We start from the raw sequence: 13,549 nt of genomic DNA on the forward strand, positions 1-13,549 counted from the left end.
CAGGATTTATGAACATTTGGAGAGGTATAATATGATTAGGAATAGTTAGCATGGTTTTGTCAAGGGCAGGTCATGCATTACAAGCCTGATTGAATTTTTTGAGGATGTGAATAAACACATTGATGAAAGAGCAGTAGATGTAGTGTATATGGATTTCAACAAGGCATTTGATAAGGTACCCCATGCAAGGCTTATTGAGAAAGTAAGGAGGCATGGGATCCAAGGGGACATTGCTTTGTGGATCCAGAACTGGCTTGCCCACAGAAGGCAAAGAGTGGTTGTAGACGGGTCATATTCTGCATGGAGGTTGGTGACCAGTGGCGTGCCTCAGGGATCTGTTCTGGGACCATTACTCTTCGTGATTTTTATAAATGACCTGGATGAGGAAGTGGAGGGATGGGTTAGTAAGTTTGCTGATGACACAAAGGTTGGAGGTTTTCTGGATAGTGTGGAGAACTATTAGAGGTTACAGCGAGACATTGATAGGATGCAAAACTGGGCTGAGAAGTGGCAGATGTGAGAAATGCAAAACTGGGCTGAGAAGTGGTTCATTTTGGTAGGTTAAATATGATGGCAGAATATCGTATTAATGGTAAAACTCTTGGCATGTGGAGGATCAGAGGGATCTTGGGGTCCGAGTCCATAGGACGCTCAAAGCAGCTGCGCAGGTTAACTCTGTGGTTAAGAAGGTGTACGGTGTATTGGCCTTCATCAATCGTGGAATTGAATTTAGGAGTCGAGAGGTAATGTTACAGCTATATAGGACCCTGGTCAGACCCCACTTGGAGTACTGTGTTCAGTTCTGGTTGCCTCACTACAGGAAGGATGTGGAAGCCATAGAAAGGGTGCGGAGGAGATTTACAAGGATGTTGCCTGGATTGGGGAGCATGCCTTATGAAGACAGGTTGAGTGAACTCGGCCTTTTCTCCTTAGAGCGACGGAGGATGAGAGGCGACCTGATAGAGGTGTATTAGATGATGAGAGGCATTGATCGTGTGGATAGTCAGAGGCTTTTTCCCAGGGCTGAAATGGTTGCCACAAGAGGACACAGGTATAAGGTGCTGGGGAGTAGGTACAGAGGAGATGTCAGAGGTAAGTTTTTTACTCAGAGAGTGGTGAGTGCGTGGAATGGGCTGCCGGCAACGGTGGTGGAGGGTCTTTTAAGAGACTTTTGGATAGGTACATGGAGCTTAGTAAAATAGAGGGCTATGGGTATGCCTAGTGATTTCTAAGGTAGGGACATGTTCGGCACAACTTTGTGGGCCGAAGAGCCTGTATTGTGCTGTAGGTTTTCTATGTTTCTAAGTCCCAGGAGTGGTGATGGGTTTAAGAGGAAATAAAGGGAGTTGTATTTTTACTGTCAGAATAAACAGACAGGAAAAGTCCCTTTCTGAATGGGCCACTTGCAGGAAACCAATACGATTTCCAACATTGTAAAGTGATGCACCATCAATAACTCTGAGACGTGGGTTAAGGTAGCTTTTATTACGACCACCACACAACATCCTGGAGACAGAGGAAGAGTCTGTACCTCCAATCGCCTTTATACCGCAGTCTGTGGGCGGAGCCACGGTCTGTGGGAGGAGCCACAGGCGCAGTCATCGGGGGGGCGTGTCCAGACAGGTATATGTAGTTCACCACATAAAGTAAAGCCAAAATTTGGATGTAAAATTGTATTATCTGCGGATATTAAAAACCAGAGTAAGCACCGGGACGTCAGAAATCTGACCGGCCAGCGATGATGTCACTGGCGCGGGATCACGTGACGTCCCGTAACGTTCCGGCTTGCTGACGTAACCGGCGGCTGGAATGTTGATACAATGGCTGCGCCGTTCTGCAGACTGCTGCGTCCGTGTGGCCGGCTGACGAGGTACTGTGTGAGCGGTGGCTGTGCGGGGCTCCCGGCTCTCCCTCCCTCGAAGCCACTGCCGCTCTCACCCGCGTTTAATCTGTCTTTTTGAAGGTTGTTCCCCTTGGCGTTGTCCCAGCGCAAGATCCTCGCTGGAGGGTGGCGGAAGGTGGCACTGGGGCTGGGAGCAACGCTGGCCGCTGTTCCCATCTTACAGGTACATTGCAGGCTTTCTGGAGGTGTCCCATCCTGGCCAAAAGTAGCTGCTCCTAAGGGTAGTTCAAGCCGGGAGTGTTTCTAGCTCATGTTTACGGGAGTTCCGTGTTTGGGAGAAGGATGACAATGGTGTGTAGTCTGATAACAATAATTAATAATCTTGTGCAATTCTGACTCTCAAAGTCAAACGTGTCCTAAGAACTTTCGGATTGTCTGCGAGGCACTAATAGATGAATAGGATCCCTTCCTTTGGCAGGTGGCTTGTGGCATTGGCCATCTTGAGATGTCAGACCAAGGGAGCAGTAGCAAAGGCTCCATTCCTGAAATGAGCTGGGACAGTCGTAGGCTTTAACAGCCTGGCGTAGCTCTCCGTGGCCTACGCTGTGTTTGAAATGGTGAAACCTTTCCATGCAGTTGTGTCTGAGGTGACTTCCTCCTTTGAGAACTATGGATTTCCCCTCGCGCTTTGACAGAGCCCTTGGCTGCACCTCGTTATTTCCCGCACCTTTTCCCTTCCCCATCCTGAGCTGATTAAAGATCAACTTTGTCGCATGCGCATTGAGACATCAGATCATCCTGTGAAGTGCAGAGTTTGTGCCCACAAGCAACAATCTGGGGGGGGGGGGATGTTGGGGAAGTCCCAGGGCAGGGGTTCCCACCCTGGGGTCCACAGACCCCTTGCATAATGGTATGGGTCCATGGCATAAAAAAGGTTTGGGAACCCCTGTTCTAGGGTGCCGCCATGCTTTTGGTGCCCAGTTGACTCAAATGACGTGATGGGATAGTGTTCCCTGTGTCCTCCGTTGCTACCTGACCCAATTTGCGTTTTCTGCCACCTTCAGCAAGATTCCATCGGCAGATCTCTCTCCGCCTGCCCTCTCCTTTTAGCATTCCTCTTGGCACCTGGTCTACTCCTCTGGCTGTCCTGAACAGCCCACCCCCCCCCCCCCACCAAGTGACCGACTCCTGTCCATTTACCACTTCCCTTCCCACCTTGCAGGGACCCAACACACCCTCCAGGTAAAGCAGCAACACTCTCACGCTTCTCTAAACTACTACGTTCAGATTAGTCTTCTCTACGTTGGAGAAATTGATGCATTTTGCTCAATGACTCTCAACTTGGCTGCCACCTTGATTCTTATTCTGTTCCCACTCTGAGCTTTTATAACAAGGCTTGAGAAGCAGCACACCTGTACAGGTGTTGTTGTTGCCAGTGAGTCCATAGGTTGTGGGAACGGGTGAAGTGGAATGAAGTTATCCCCTCTGGTTCCTGAGCCCGACGACTGATGGATAATAACTAGTGGCGCGGATCCTGATGCTCCTGTGGCTTCTCCCCACTCGCAGCAGCGAGGAGAGAGCGTGGCCTGAGTATTGGGGAGTCCTTGCTGATGGGTGCTGCTTTCCTGTGGCAGCATTCCGTGTAGGTGTGCTGAATAGGGAGGGATTTACCCCGATGGACTGGGCTGCATCCGCTACTTTCTGTCAGATTTTCCGTTCAAGGGCGTTGGTGTTCCCTTACCAGGCTGTGATGCAGCCGGTCAATACACTCTCCACCACACGTCTATAGAAGTTTGTCAGAGTTTTAAATGTCATGCCAAATCTTCAAAGACTTGAAGATGATTGTCAATAGCTTTAAATTTTTCAAAAATTACTTTCTGAAGTAGTGAAATCATTTCATTTTTAGTGGCATCTCCTAGCTCGAATGCTTGAAACTCCAGTGAATTGTCTTGCTGCTTATTTCTCACCATGTTGGCGCGTGGCCTAGTGGGTAAGGCATCGGTCTAGTGATCTGAGGGTCACTGGTTTGAGCCTCAGCTGAGGCAGCGTGTTGTGTCCTTGAGCAAGGCTCTTAACACATTGCTTTGCGACGTCACCGGTGCCAAGCTGCTTGGGTCCTAGTGCCCTTCCCTTGGACAACATCGGCGGCGTGGAGAGGGGAAGGCCTGCAGCTTGGGCAACTGCTGGTCTCCCATACAACCCTGCTCAAGCCTGCGCCCTGGAAACCTTCTAAGGCGCAAATTCATGGTCTCATGAGACTAACGGATGCCTATATTTCTCACTAACTATCAGTGACAAAAATCGCTGCTTCTTGATTAAAAGTACATGCAACTATTCAAAAACTGCTTGACCTAGGCATGGTGTAGGGTCTAGTGATCACATAAATGCATGTGATTGATACTAGTTAGAAACTGTTCATCAGCAGCCTCCTGTCCCAATTAAACAGTATTGCATTCCAAATAAACAAATGGAATCCTGGCTATTTTCTCACTTAGTTTTTGTTTGTTAAGAGTTGTCCCAAATAAGCAGCTGCCTTGTTTATCCGATGGCCCAAACAACCTGAATCCATTGTATTTGTTCAGCAGAAATATAGGACCATCCGCAGGAGTAAAAATCAGGATTTCATTAAAGGCACTATTTCGTGTTAACTGACCCTTTTAAAGTGGTTTTCCTCATTTTTGATCAAAAAAATCTTCATACTGGACTAGTAAAAATACCAGTTGATTTACTTTTAAAAATGCACCTCTCTGTTTTAATATGTTATCCAGGGTCACATTTGACATAAGTTATTCATTTTGGGCTTAGCAAAATTTTGTCTGCAAGTTGCATAAGCGTTAGAAGACTAAATTGACTACAGATTGTAAATACGGATTTGCTTGTCCCTACAAGTATAAATAGTTTTGGTGTGTTGACATTTTCCTTTACAGCCAACAAACACAATAAAAAAACTCCCGTAACTTTCCACATGTCTCACTGCGTTTATAATACAACATGCTACTTAAATCCCTTGACATGTTTGTGATTGGTGAATCTGCTGCTTTCTTGCTTTCCACCTTAATAACATAATTAAATTTAGATTTCAGTCCAATTTAAATACAGCTACTTAAAACAATGGCTTATTCCAATGATATAATTAAATGAAACTGTTTAACTGAAATAATATGTTCACGATTGGTTCTGAATTTCCAAATAAAAAGGTTTGTATCTAAAAATTGTATATTTTCCTCCGTAGCATCAACCTCCATCTCTCAATCATGAAGATTTAATCAAACGTGCTGTCTCATTGGTTACGGATGGTGCCAATACTTTTCTGTCGCAAACTACTCTTGCCCTCATTGATGCTTTGACGGAGTATACCAAGGTGAGTGAAGCAGAATTACTTTGTTCAGTCTTTGGTAAGAATTGTAAAGTTTCAGCACACATAACTGCTGAAGGAGGAGAAAGTTAGTGTTGATCTGTTTTCAGTTGCAAGGCCGGGGCAGTGGCACTTTGTGGTATCTTCAACTATCCTCCACTCCTCTTGTGAGAGATGTCCAGCTTTGCTTTTATTCCTGTTGTTCAAGTTTGGACACTTTACATTTTTTGCAGAAGTTGAAATGATTGGTTTTCCAGTTAACGAGTGTGCAGAATGTAGACTTTAGGTGGCTCTTGCATCCCCTACAGGGGTTTCCAACCCTTTTTATGCCCAGGACCCCTACCATTAACCGAGGGATCTGTGGAGCCCAGGTTGGGAGCCCCGATCTACAATATAGTATGGAAGATGTGATGTAGGTAACTCAAGAAAACAAAATGAAAATTCCATTATTTAGTGAGCAATTTCGGAGATTAGCAAATGAACATTTTACACTCTGATCTCCCTTCAGCAGAGGTATAAAATGACTTAACTAGCCAGCTAAGTAAAAACGAAAAAGAAACTATTTGGCAGGTCACAGTTGTAGCTTGTGTAAATGTATTTCTCAATGCTTCCTGACAAGTTTTTTTTTAAAGCTACTGAGAGCAGAGAACAAAACACATTAACTGGCTTATATTCCTTTCCCTCCTCCACCTTATTCGTATTTCCTCCTCCTTCCTTTCCAGTCCCGATAAAGTCTCTGCCTGAAATGTCGACTGTTTATTCCCCTTCATAGATGCTGCCTGACCTGCCGAGTTCCTCCAGCATTTTGTATGTGTTGCACTAAATACCTCAAATCAAATCAAATTAATTGACATTTAAGCCATACATGGATAGAGCTGAATGAGACAGTGTTCCTCAGTGGCCAAGGTGCAAAAACATACCCGCGCATTCAAATAACGAGAAAGGAGAAAAAAAAGAACACAGTTACGTAAGAAAACAGATTTTAGACCAAGTTCCTGCAAATTAGTTGTTCCCTGCAGTCCAACCTGTAATTTCACTGATCCGCCACTAGGGGAAGCACCAACAGGAGAGACCACCACCCAGCCGAGCCCCAACGCCTCTCTACAACACAAGCCTGCGGACTGAGTCCTCGTTCTAGTTACAACTCGACGTCACCAACTCTGGCGCCTCCGAGTGGCAGACAGCAGCGTGATCTGCACCTAGGTCAGCTCTTCCAAACCCAATCCGGCTCCTCCTGTGGCCCAGTGGGCTGACTGGGATCCCCCTGGCCCCGCAGTCCGGTTCGACCACCTCCTCGACCCGACCGGCCAATTCGACCTCGTTCCCCAGCCTGGCCATCTGGCTCTTACAACTCTGGCCGGCTACTCTGAACAGGGAGCAGCTCACTGATGCGATACACCTGCCGTACAAGTAGTTATTGGAGTAAAGAATAGTCTTGGTCTGCAAAAATACCACATTTAACAAGGAAAGAAGCAGCTTTGGTTGGCCCCCAAGTGGCTGCTGTGTGTACACGTGCCACCATCTTACTGGAAGCTGTTTGTTAGATTAAAATGCTGATTAAGGAAACATGAATTTAAAGTCTACTTTTTCAAGAAATAACTTTTGTATGTTCTAGGCTGTCTATACCCTGATCTCCATTCAACAGAAGTATAATGGCTTAGCTAGCAAGCTAAATGAAAAAGAAGAAGAAGCTATTTGGCAGGTCATCATTGAAGCTCGTGTGAAGGTACTTCATAAAGTTTCCTCTTGCATTTTTGTTTTCAAGCCACTGAGGGCAGAGAAAATTGCCCTGTTTCACCTTTCTGCCATCGGCAATCAATAGTGTCCGTGTATACGATCTACTCCGAGATAGTCCTTTACTCTGCTACACCGTGACCCTTTAACTGTAAAGGGTCTACCCTCAAACAGACTTCCATGACTTCCATTCCCCATGATAGCCAGAGGAAACGTGCAACTGATTTGAAAATTCAGGCGTCTTTTGAGTTTGGAGCAAAACTGGGTCAGCTCACCCTGATTTTGTGTGGGTCAGGTCTGCCAGTGAAGAGATGGCCTCCTGCTCCCTGATAGTGAGGCCCAGTGTGAGTTTGAAGAGCTCCTGTCTATCTGGGCATGGTGTTGCCTTCATGACACTATGGAATTCTACAGGCTGGCTTTCCGTTGTCAGAACGGGCCAATTTTGTAGTAAGTTATCCACTCAAGTCAAGTCAACTTTTATTGTCATTTCGATCATAACTGCTGGTACAGTGCATAGTGAAAATGAGATAACGTTTTTCAGGACCATGGTTTACATGACACAGTACAAAAAACTAGACTGAACTACGTAATAAAAAAAAAACACAGAGAAAGCTATACTAGACTACAGACCTACACTGGACAGCATAAAGTGCACAAAAACAGTGCAGGCATTACAATAAATAATAAACAGGACAGTAGGGCAAGGTGTCAGTCGAGGCTTCGGGTATTGAGGAGTCTGATAGCTTGGGGGAAGAAACTGTTACATAGTCTGGTCGTGAGAGCCCGTATGCTTTGGTGCCTTTTCCCAGATGGCAGGAGGGAGAAGAGTTTGTATGAGGGGTGCATGGGGTCCTTCATAATGCTGTTTGCTTTACGGATGCACTTTTATCAGTGGCTGTTTCTCTCTCCAAAAGTGTATCCTGACCTGCTGGATATGATTGACAGCTCTGCATTTTCCTTGACACAGCATAGAAGGAGGCCATTCTTCCAGTTGACTCACAGTACAGCTAGGTCATCAGTCACTCTCCCCCATCCTTACTTCCCTGTAGCCCTGCAACTTGAACCCATCAATTCCCCTTTGCTCTTCAGCTGCTTTCCCACGCTAAAGCTGAGTTGCCAGTAGCCTGCCTGCCTGCCAGCACATCTTTTATTTGGAGACACAGCACGGTAACACCCTCCCCATCACACCCATGTGATCAATTAACCTTTTAACCCACACATCTTTGGAACATGAGAAGAAACCCACGTGACCAGAATCAGAGTCAGGTTTATTATCACCAGCAAGTGTTGTAAAATTTGTTAACTTAGCAGCAGCAGTTCAATTCAATACATAATCTAGAAGGAGGAAAAAGAATAAAATAATAAGTAAATCAATTACAGTATAAATATATTGAATGGATTAAAAATTGTGCAAAAAAACAAATAATATTCAAAAAGTGAGGTAGTGTTCACAAGTTCAATGTCCATTTGGGAATCGGATGGCAGAGGGGAAGAAGCTGTTCCTGAATCACTGAGTGTGTGCCTTCAGGCTTCTGTACCTCCTTCCTGATGTTAACAGTGAGAAAAGGGCATGCCCTGGGTGCTGGAGGTCCTTAATAATGGACGCTGCCTTTCTGAGACACCGCTCCCTAAAGATGTCCTAGGTACTTTGTAGGCTAGTACCCAAGATGGAGCCGACTAAATGTACAACCCTCTGCAGCTTCTTTTGGTCCTGCAGCAGGAGGAATTGAACCCAGGTCGCTGATGCTGTAATAGTGTTACGCTAGCCGCCACGCTACCGTGCTGCCTCCCCCCACCCCAGTGAACATAGATAGAATTGCAACAGCATACTGCCCATTGTAAAACTACCTTATCAGTGTTAATGAGTATACTTTAAGAAACTTTGTTAGTACTTTAAGATAAGTGGTGTGTACCAGTTGCATTTTGTTGTGTCTTTGCAGATGAAAGAGAAGCAGGAGAGTTATCTCAGTTTTGAGACCAAGTGGATGTCCGCAGTCCAGCTATGTGAAACGGCAGCAGAGGCTGCGTATCAAGCAGGTACGTGAATGTTGGAGCAGCGGTCGCTTAGGTTTCTTCTGTTTACGCATTTACGGGATGCGGGCATTGCCAGCTAAGCCAGCATTTATTGCCCATCCCTAGTTGCCCTTGAGAGGGTGGTGATGAGCTGCCATCTTGAACTGCTGCAGTCCCTGAGGTGTAGGTACGCCCACAGTGCTGTTAGGGAGGGAGTTGCACAATTGTGACCCGGCGACAATGAAGGAACGGGGGTATGTTTCTCAGTCAGGATGGTGAGTGACTTGGAGAGGGATTTCTGAGTGGCAGTGCTCCCAGGTATCTACTGCTCTGTTCCTCCTGGATTGTAGTGGTCGTGGGTCTGGAAGGTGCAGCCTTGGGAACATCGGTGTGCTGTTGCGGTACATCTTGTAGATAGGACACACACTGCAAGTTTAGATCTTGTAGATTGTACACACACTAAGTTTAGATATGTAATATTTAGCTTGGACGGCAGGGTGGGGATGTGTCTCTATCGAAGAGGTGTAAGGCACTCCTTCCCTCTGCTAGCCTGCAGATCACCCTTGGGCAAGGTGTCGTACCTACTTAGCCCCCCCCCAATCAGTGTCACGCGAAGCCATGGGAGCAGGAGGTGGATGGTCATATGAGCAGCCGGTGCAGATCACAAGTCCTGGTCATGTGATCACTGACACCAGGCAGACAATTTCTGAAGAGCGTTGATAATGACTGGGGTCGCCCCTCTTGTAAAGACACTGCCTGGATGAAGGCAATGGCAAACCACTTCTGTTGAAAAATTAGCCGAGAACAATCATGGTCACGGAAAGATCATGATCGTCCACGTCATTCGACATGGTACATAATGAATGAATGAATTCAGTGAGAATTAAAATAGAAAAAATATTGTAAATGTTACATTCCAATTTGACTTGGAATGTAAAAAGCTGTTCTGTATAAAATTAAAAATAATAATTTTAAGAATTTCCACTTTTTTTGTGACATGGGACAAGGCCATTGCAGCTCACTGAGGTTATGCCAACTCACAGAGCAACTCTATTCCACATTAATTTTCCTGGTAAAGCAACATTCCCCATATTTCCATCAACTCACTCCCATTCTTGAAGCAAACTTCCATGAATTTAGCTCTTTCAATTCCCACAAGAGCCAGAGAAAATATGGAAATGATAAGTGGGTTAACCCACCCTTATTCTTTCTGAGTCACGGACGTTATGCCAGGGAAGGGGGAAAGAGAGAGAGAAAAATCACCAGACTAATGATTTAGTGTCATATCAGCATAAAAATTTCACCACCAGCAAAACCAGGGGTGTGGGGGAGGGAAGCTTCCATTCTGACCTTTTGTCTGTTTAAGGGTGGGCATCCCTTTGATGAAGTTTTGTTATTTTTGTGTTAAATTGTGAACACGTGGCTTGTCAGATATGAGCAGAACGTAAATCTTATGATAGACAATGTATGTAGAATTATGGATGAACTTTTTCTGGAGGCCCTTGTCATTTAGAATCAGGATTGTATGTCCATTCATGTTTCCCTCTGGGACCCTTGTAATAGTTTTTAAAAAATTGTTGGACTTTTTTTTAAACATGAATGCTGCCACCTTCAATCAGTTAGTTTTCTGTTGCCTACTCCTAGTTTGTACAGTCGGCCTCCTTATCCGCAGATTCCACATGCACGGATTTAACCAACCACGGATCGGGGAAATCCAGAAGTTCTCTCTCCAGCACTCATTACTTGAGCATGCACAGACTATTTTTTCTTGTCATTATTCCCTAAACAATACAGTATAACAACGATTTACATAGCATTTACATTGTATTAGGTATTATAAGTAATCTAGAAATGACTTAAAAGTACAGGCAGTCCCTGGGTTATGAATGAGTTCCGTTCCTGAGTCCATCTCTAAGTCAGATTTGAAGTCAGAACAGGTACATCCGGTATTATTTAGCTTCAGTTAGTCAAACGTTTTTCTTAGTATATAGTATATATTTTACCTTTCTATGCATATAAAACACTTAAGAAACATATGTATTTCAGTGATTAAACCATTGCGTTGCTTAGTAATAATTGTAGCTTTCATCGGGGCAGGGCCTTTCACGTGCTCCATTAAAATTGTTCCGATCGTTGACTGACGTAGCCTAACGCTTTTCCAATGACCGATGGCATTTCACCTCTTTCCGATCGCTTTATTACTTCCACTTTATTTTCGATCGTGATTATTTTCATGAACGGAAACACCGCGGATTCAGAGCTGCATCGCTGAGTCCTAATGTCCACTGCACGGAGCAAGTTAAATAAAGTCCGGGGTTCCACTGGGTCCTAAAGACCACCGGACTGCGACAGGTTAAATAAGGGACTTGAGCATCCGCGGGGTGTTTCGGAACTAATCCCCCACGGATAAGGAGGGCCGACTGTACTTATTTTGTCTTTATTCCACTTACCTACATCTGTTCTGAAGCCTTTGATAATTTTGCCCAAAAGATTATTGGATTTCACCATGACATAGGAGCAGAATTTGCCCAATTGATCCATTGAGTCTGCTCTGCCATTCCATCATGGCTAATTTATTTCCCCCTCAACCCCATTCTCCTGCCTTCTCCCTGTGACCTTTGAGTCCTTTACTAATCAAGAACCTATCAACCTCTGCTTTAAGTACACCCATTGACTTGACCTCCTTAGCAGTCTGTGGCGATGAATTCCACAGATTCACTACCCTCTGGCTAAAGAAATTCCTTCGCAGCTCTGTTCTAAATGGACACCCCTCTATTCTGAGGCTGTGCCCTCTGGTCCTGGACTTCCCCACTTCAGGAAACATCCTCTCCGAATCCACTCTATCAATGCCTTTCAACTTTTTAGGTTTCAGTGAGATCTCCCCTTGTTATTCTAAACTCCAGTGAGTACAGGCCCTAAGTCTGGAAATTATAAATTATAATAATTTTGGTCTGAAATATAATCAACCCATGCTATTTATTATAAATTGCACATTTAGACTGAGGTGTAACATTTAAAGGTTTTTACTCGTGTATGTGAAGAACGTAAGTAGTAAAGTCAATTCAGTTCACATCTGAGTGAGAGTTTCCGGGAGCCTTTGACCGAGTGCATTCTAAATAACCAGCCTGCAATTTTCCTCCGGCAGGTGCAGACCCAGCCTCAGTGTCTGTGCACACACACATTCAGGTGTCACAGACCCAGGTGAATGAAGTGAAACAAATTGCCCTGAAAGCTGAGACGAAGCTGGCTGAAGTTCAGGTCAAAGAAATTGGTCTCAAGGGGAAAGAGGAGTCAGTTAAAGGCAGACAGCAGACTGCGATTCAGCTGGCGAATGAAGATGAAGTACCTGAACAGTATCTGCGGGAAGACTAGTCTGTAGAAATACTTAACTCTATAGAATTCAGTGAACTGTGGATGTGTGTGCTTAAATTAGCCAGTCTGCCGACATTTGTAAATTCTACCAATAGTTTTGTAATATGTAATTCTTGTAGAAACTTTAAAAATTGCTCACAGACTACTCAGAAATAGAATTTCTTATAGCAGTGATTTTTGCTGTCTTTTTTCAAAACAAAGTTTATATTAATTGTCATTTATAATACATATAATCCATGGATTTGATTGTTCTTTATAGGGGGCTTTGCAGTCAAAATTGTAGCTCCCAAATTAACGTTGAAACAGTATATTTTGTTAAAGGGCTGAGCAAGATAGGACTAGTTCCATCTGTTTTTTTAATTCCAACTGTCCTTGCCTTTATTGTGTTACCATAATTTTCTTGTAAATGGATTTGAAAAAACCTAAGTATAGAAAGGTAGTGAGTTATTCTCTACCCCGAGGTGTTCCCGGTGCTAGATCACAAGGACAATGAAACTGGAAATGAGTACATTTTTGAGACACTGAAGAAGGGAAGACTTTGAAGAAATGGCTCAGCAGTGATAGTATTGAGAGATTCATTCTCGACTCCATTTAAAATTGTGCCTCCTGTTTCTGAAACTTAGCCCGTTTCTGGATCCTGCACAGAAGGGAACATTCACTCTGCCACTGTGTCCTCTAAGCTGTGCGGGTCCTCAGCCGCGCAGTAACTGCAATGCTCCCGCGTACGTATCCTTCGTTGCCGCGCCTTTTATAAAGTGTGTTATTAATCTGCAGCACAATTTCAGGCTGTGTTTATTTAAAAGTAAATAAATAAATTATTCCTGCTCAGAGGTTTGCACAGCTTTAAAAAACACACACACACACATATATATATATATATATATAGGAAACATTGCTCTCTGCATCTCTAAACTGCCTCAAGTAGATGTATCATTCTTTACGGGCCACTATTATAGAATTTCAGGGTCTTGGACTGAAACATCAACTGTTTATTCATTTCCATAGATGCTGCCTGACCTGCATTTTGTATATGTTGCTTTGGATTTCCAGCATCTGCAGACTTTCTCATGTTTATAATAGACGATGTGTAGTAACCCGTGTCAAGTGTCCATTTATAGCAAAGCTTCCCTACTCTCACACTTCGCTCCAGCCAACATTGCGTAGGGCTTCCTGCTTGCTGCTGTAGCTGTCCACCAGCTTGTTCCAGCCATCGGCGACCTCCCCTATGCAGC

At 44.5% G+C, this 13,549-nt stretch overlaps 1 protein-coding gene across 1 annotated transcript; it reads left to right on the forward strand.

The window, feature by feature from the left end:
• Positions 1 to 1,733: 1,733 nt before the first annotated feature.
• LOC140738342 (diablo IAP-binding mitochondrial protein-like) lies at positions 1,734 to 13,145 on the forward strand. Its single transcript, XM_073065559.1, has 6 exons — positions 1,734 to 1,870; positions 1,964 to 2,066; positions 5,076 to 5,204; positions 6,814 to 6,924; positions 8,873 to 8,969; positions 12,091 to 13,145. The coding sequence occupies exons 1-6, from the start codon at positions 1,821 to 1,823 to the stop codon at positions 12,315 to 12,317; spliced, it is 717 nt and encodes a 238-aa protein (XP_072921660.1). The 5' UTR covers positions 1,734 to 1,820; the 3' UTR covers positions 12,318 to 13,145.
• Positions 13,146 to 13,549: the final 404 nt, after the last annotated feature.

This window comes from Hemitrygon akajei, chromosome 14 (genome assembly GCF_048418815.1).
Source record: "Hemitrygon akajei chromosome 14, sHemAka1.3, whole genome shotgun sequence".
NCBI classification, from domain to species: Eukaryota; Metazoa; Chordata; class Chondrichthyes; order Myliobatiformes; family Dasyatidae; genus Hemitrygon; species Hemitrygon akajei.

Excerpts from the sequence above, each read along its gene's own strand:
- LOC140738342 (XM_073065559.1), top strand. The coding sequence starts at position 1,821 with ATGGCTGCGCCGTTCTGCAGACTGCTGCGTCCGTGTGGCCGGCTGACG. Across the intron at positions 1,871-1,963 it reads CCGTGTGGCCGGCTGACGAG|GTTGTTCCCCTTGGCGTTGT; the intron begins GTACTGTGTGAG and ends GTCTTTTTGAAG. Across the intron at positions 2,067-5,075 it reads CCGCTGTTCCCATCTTACAG|CATCAACCTCCATCTCTCAA; the intron begins GTACATTGCAGG and ends TTTCCTCCGTAG.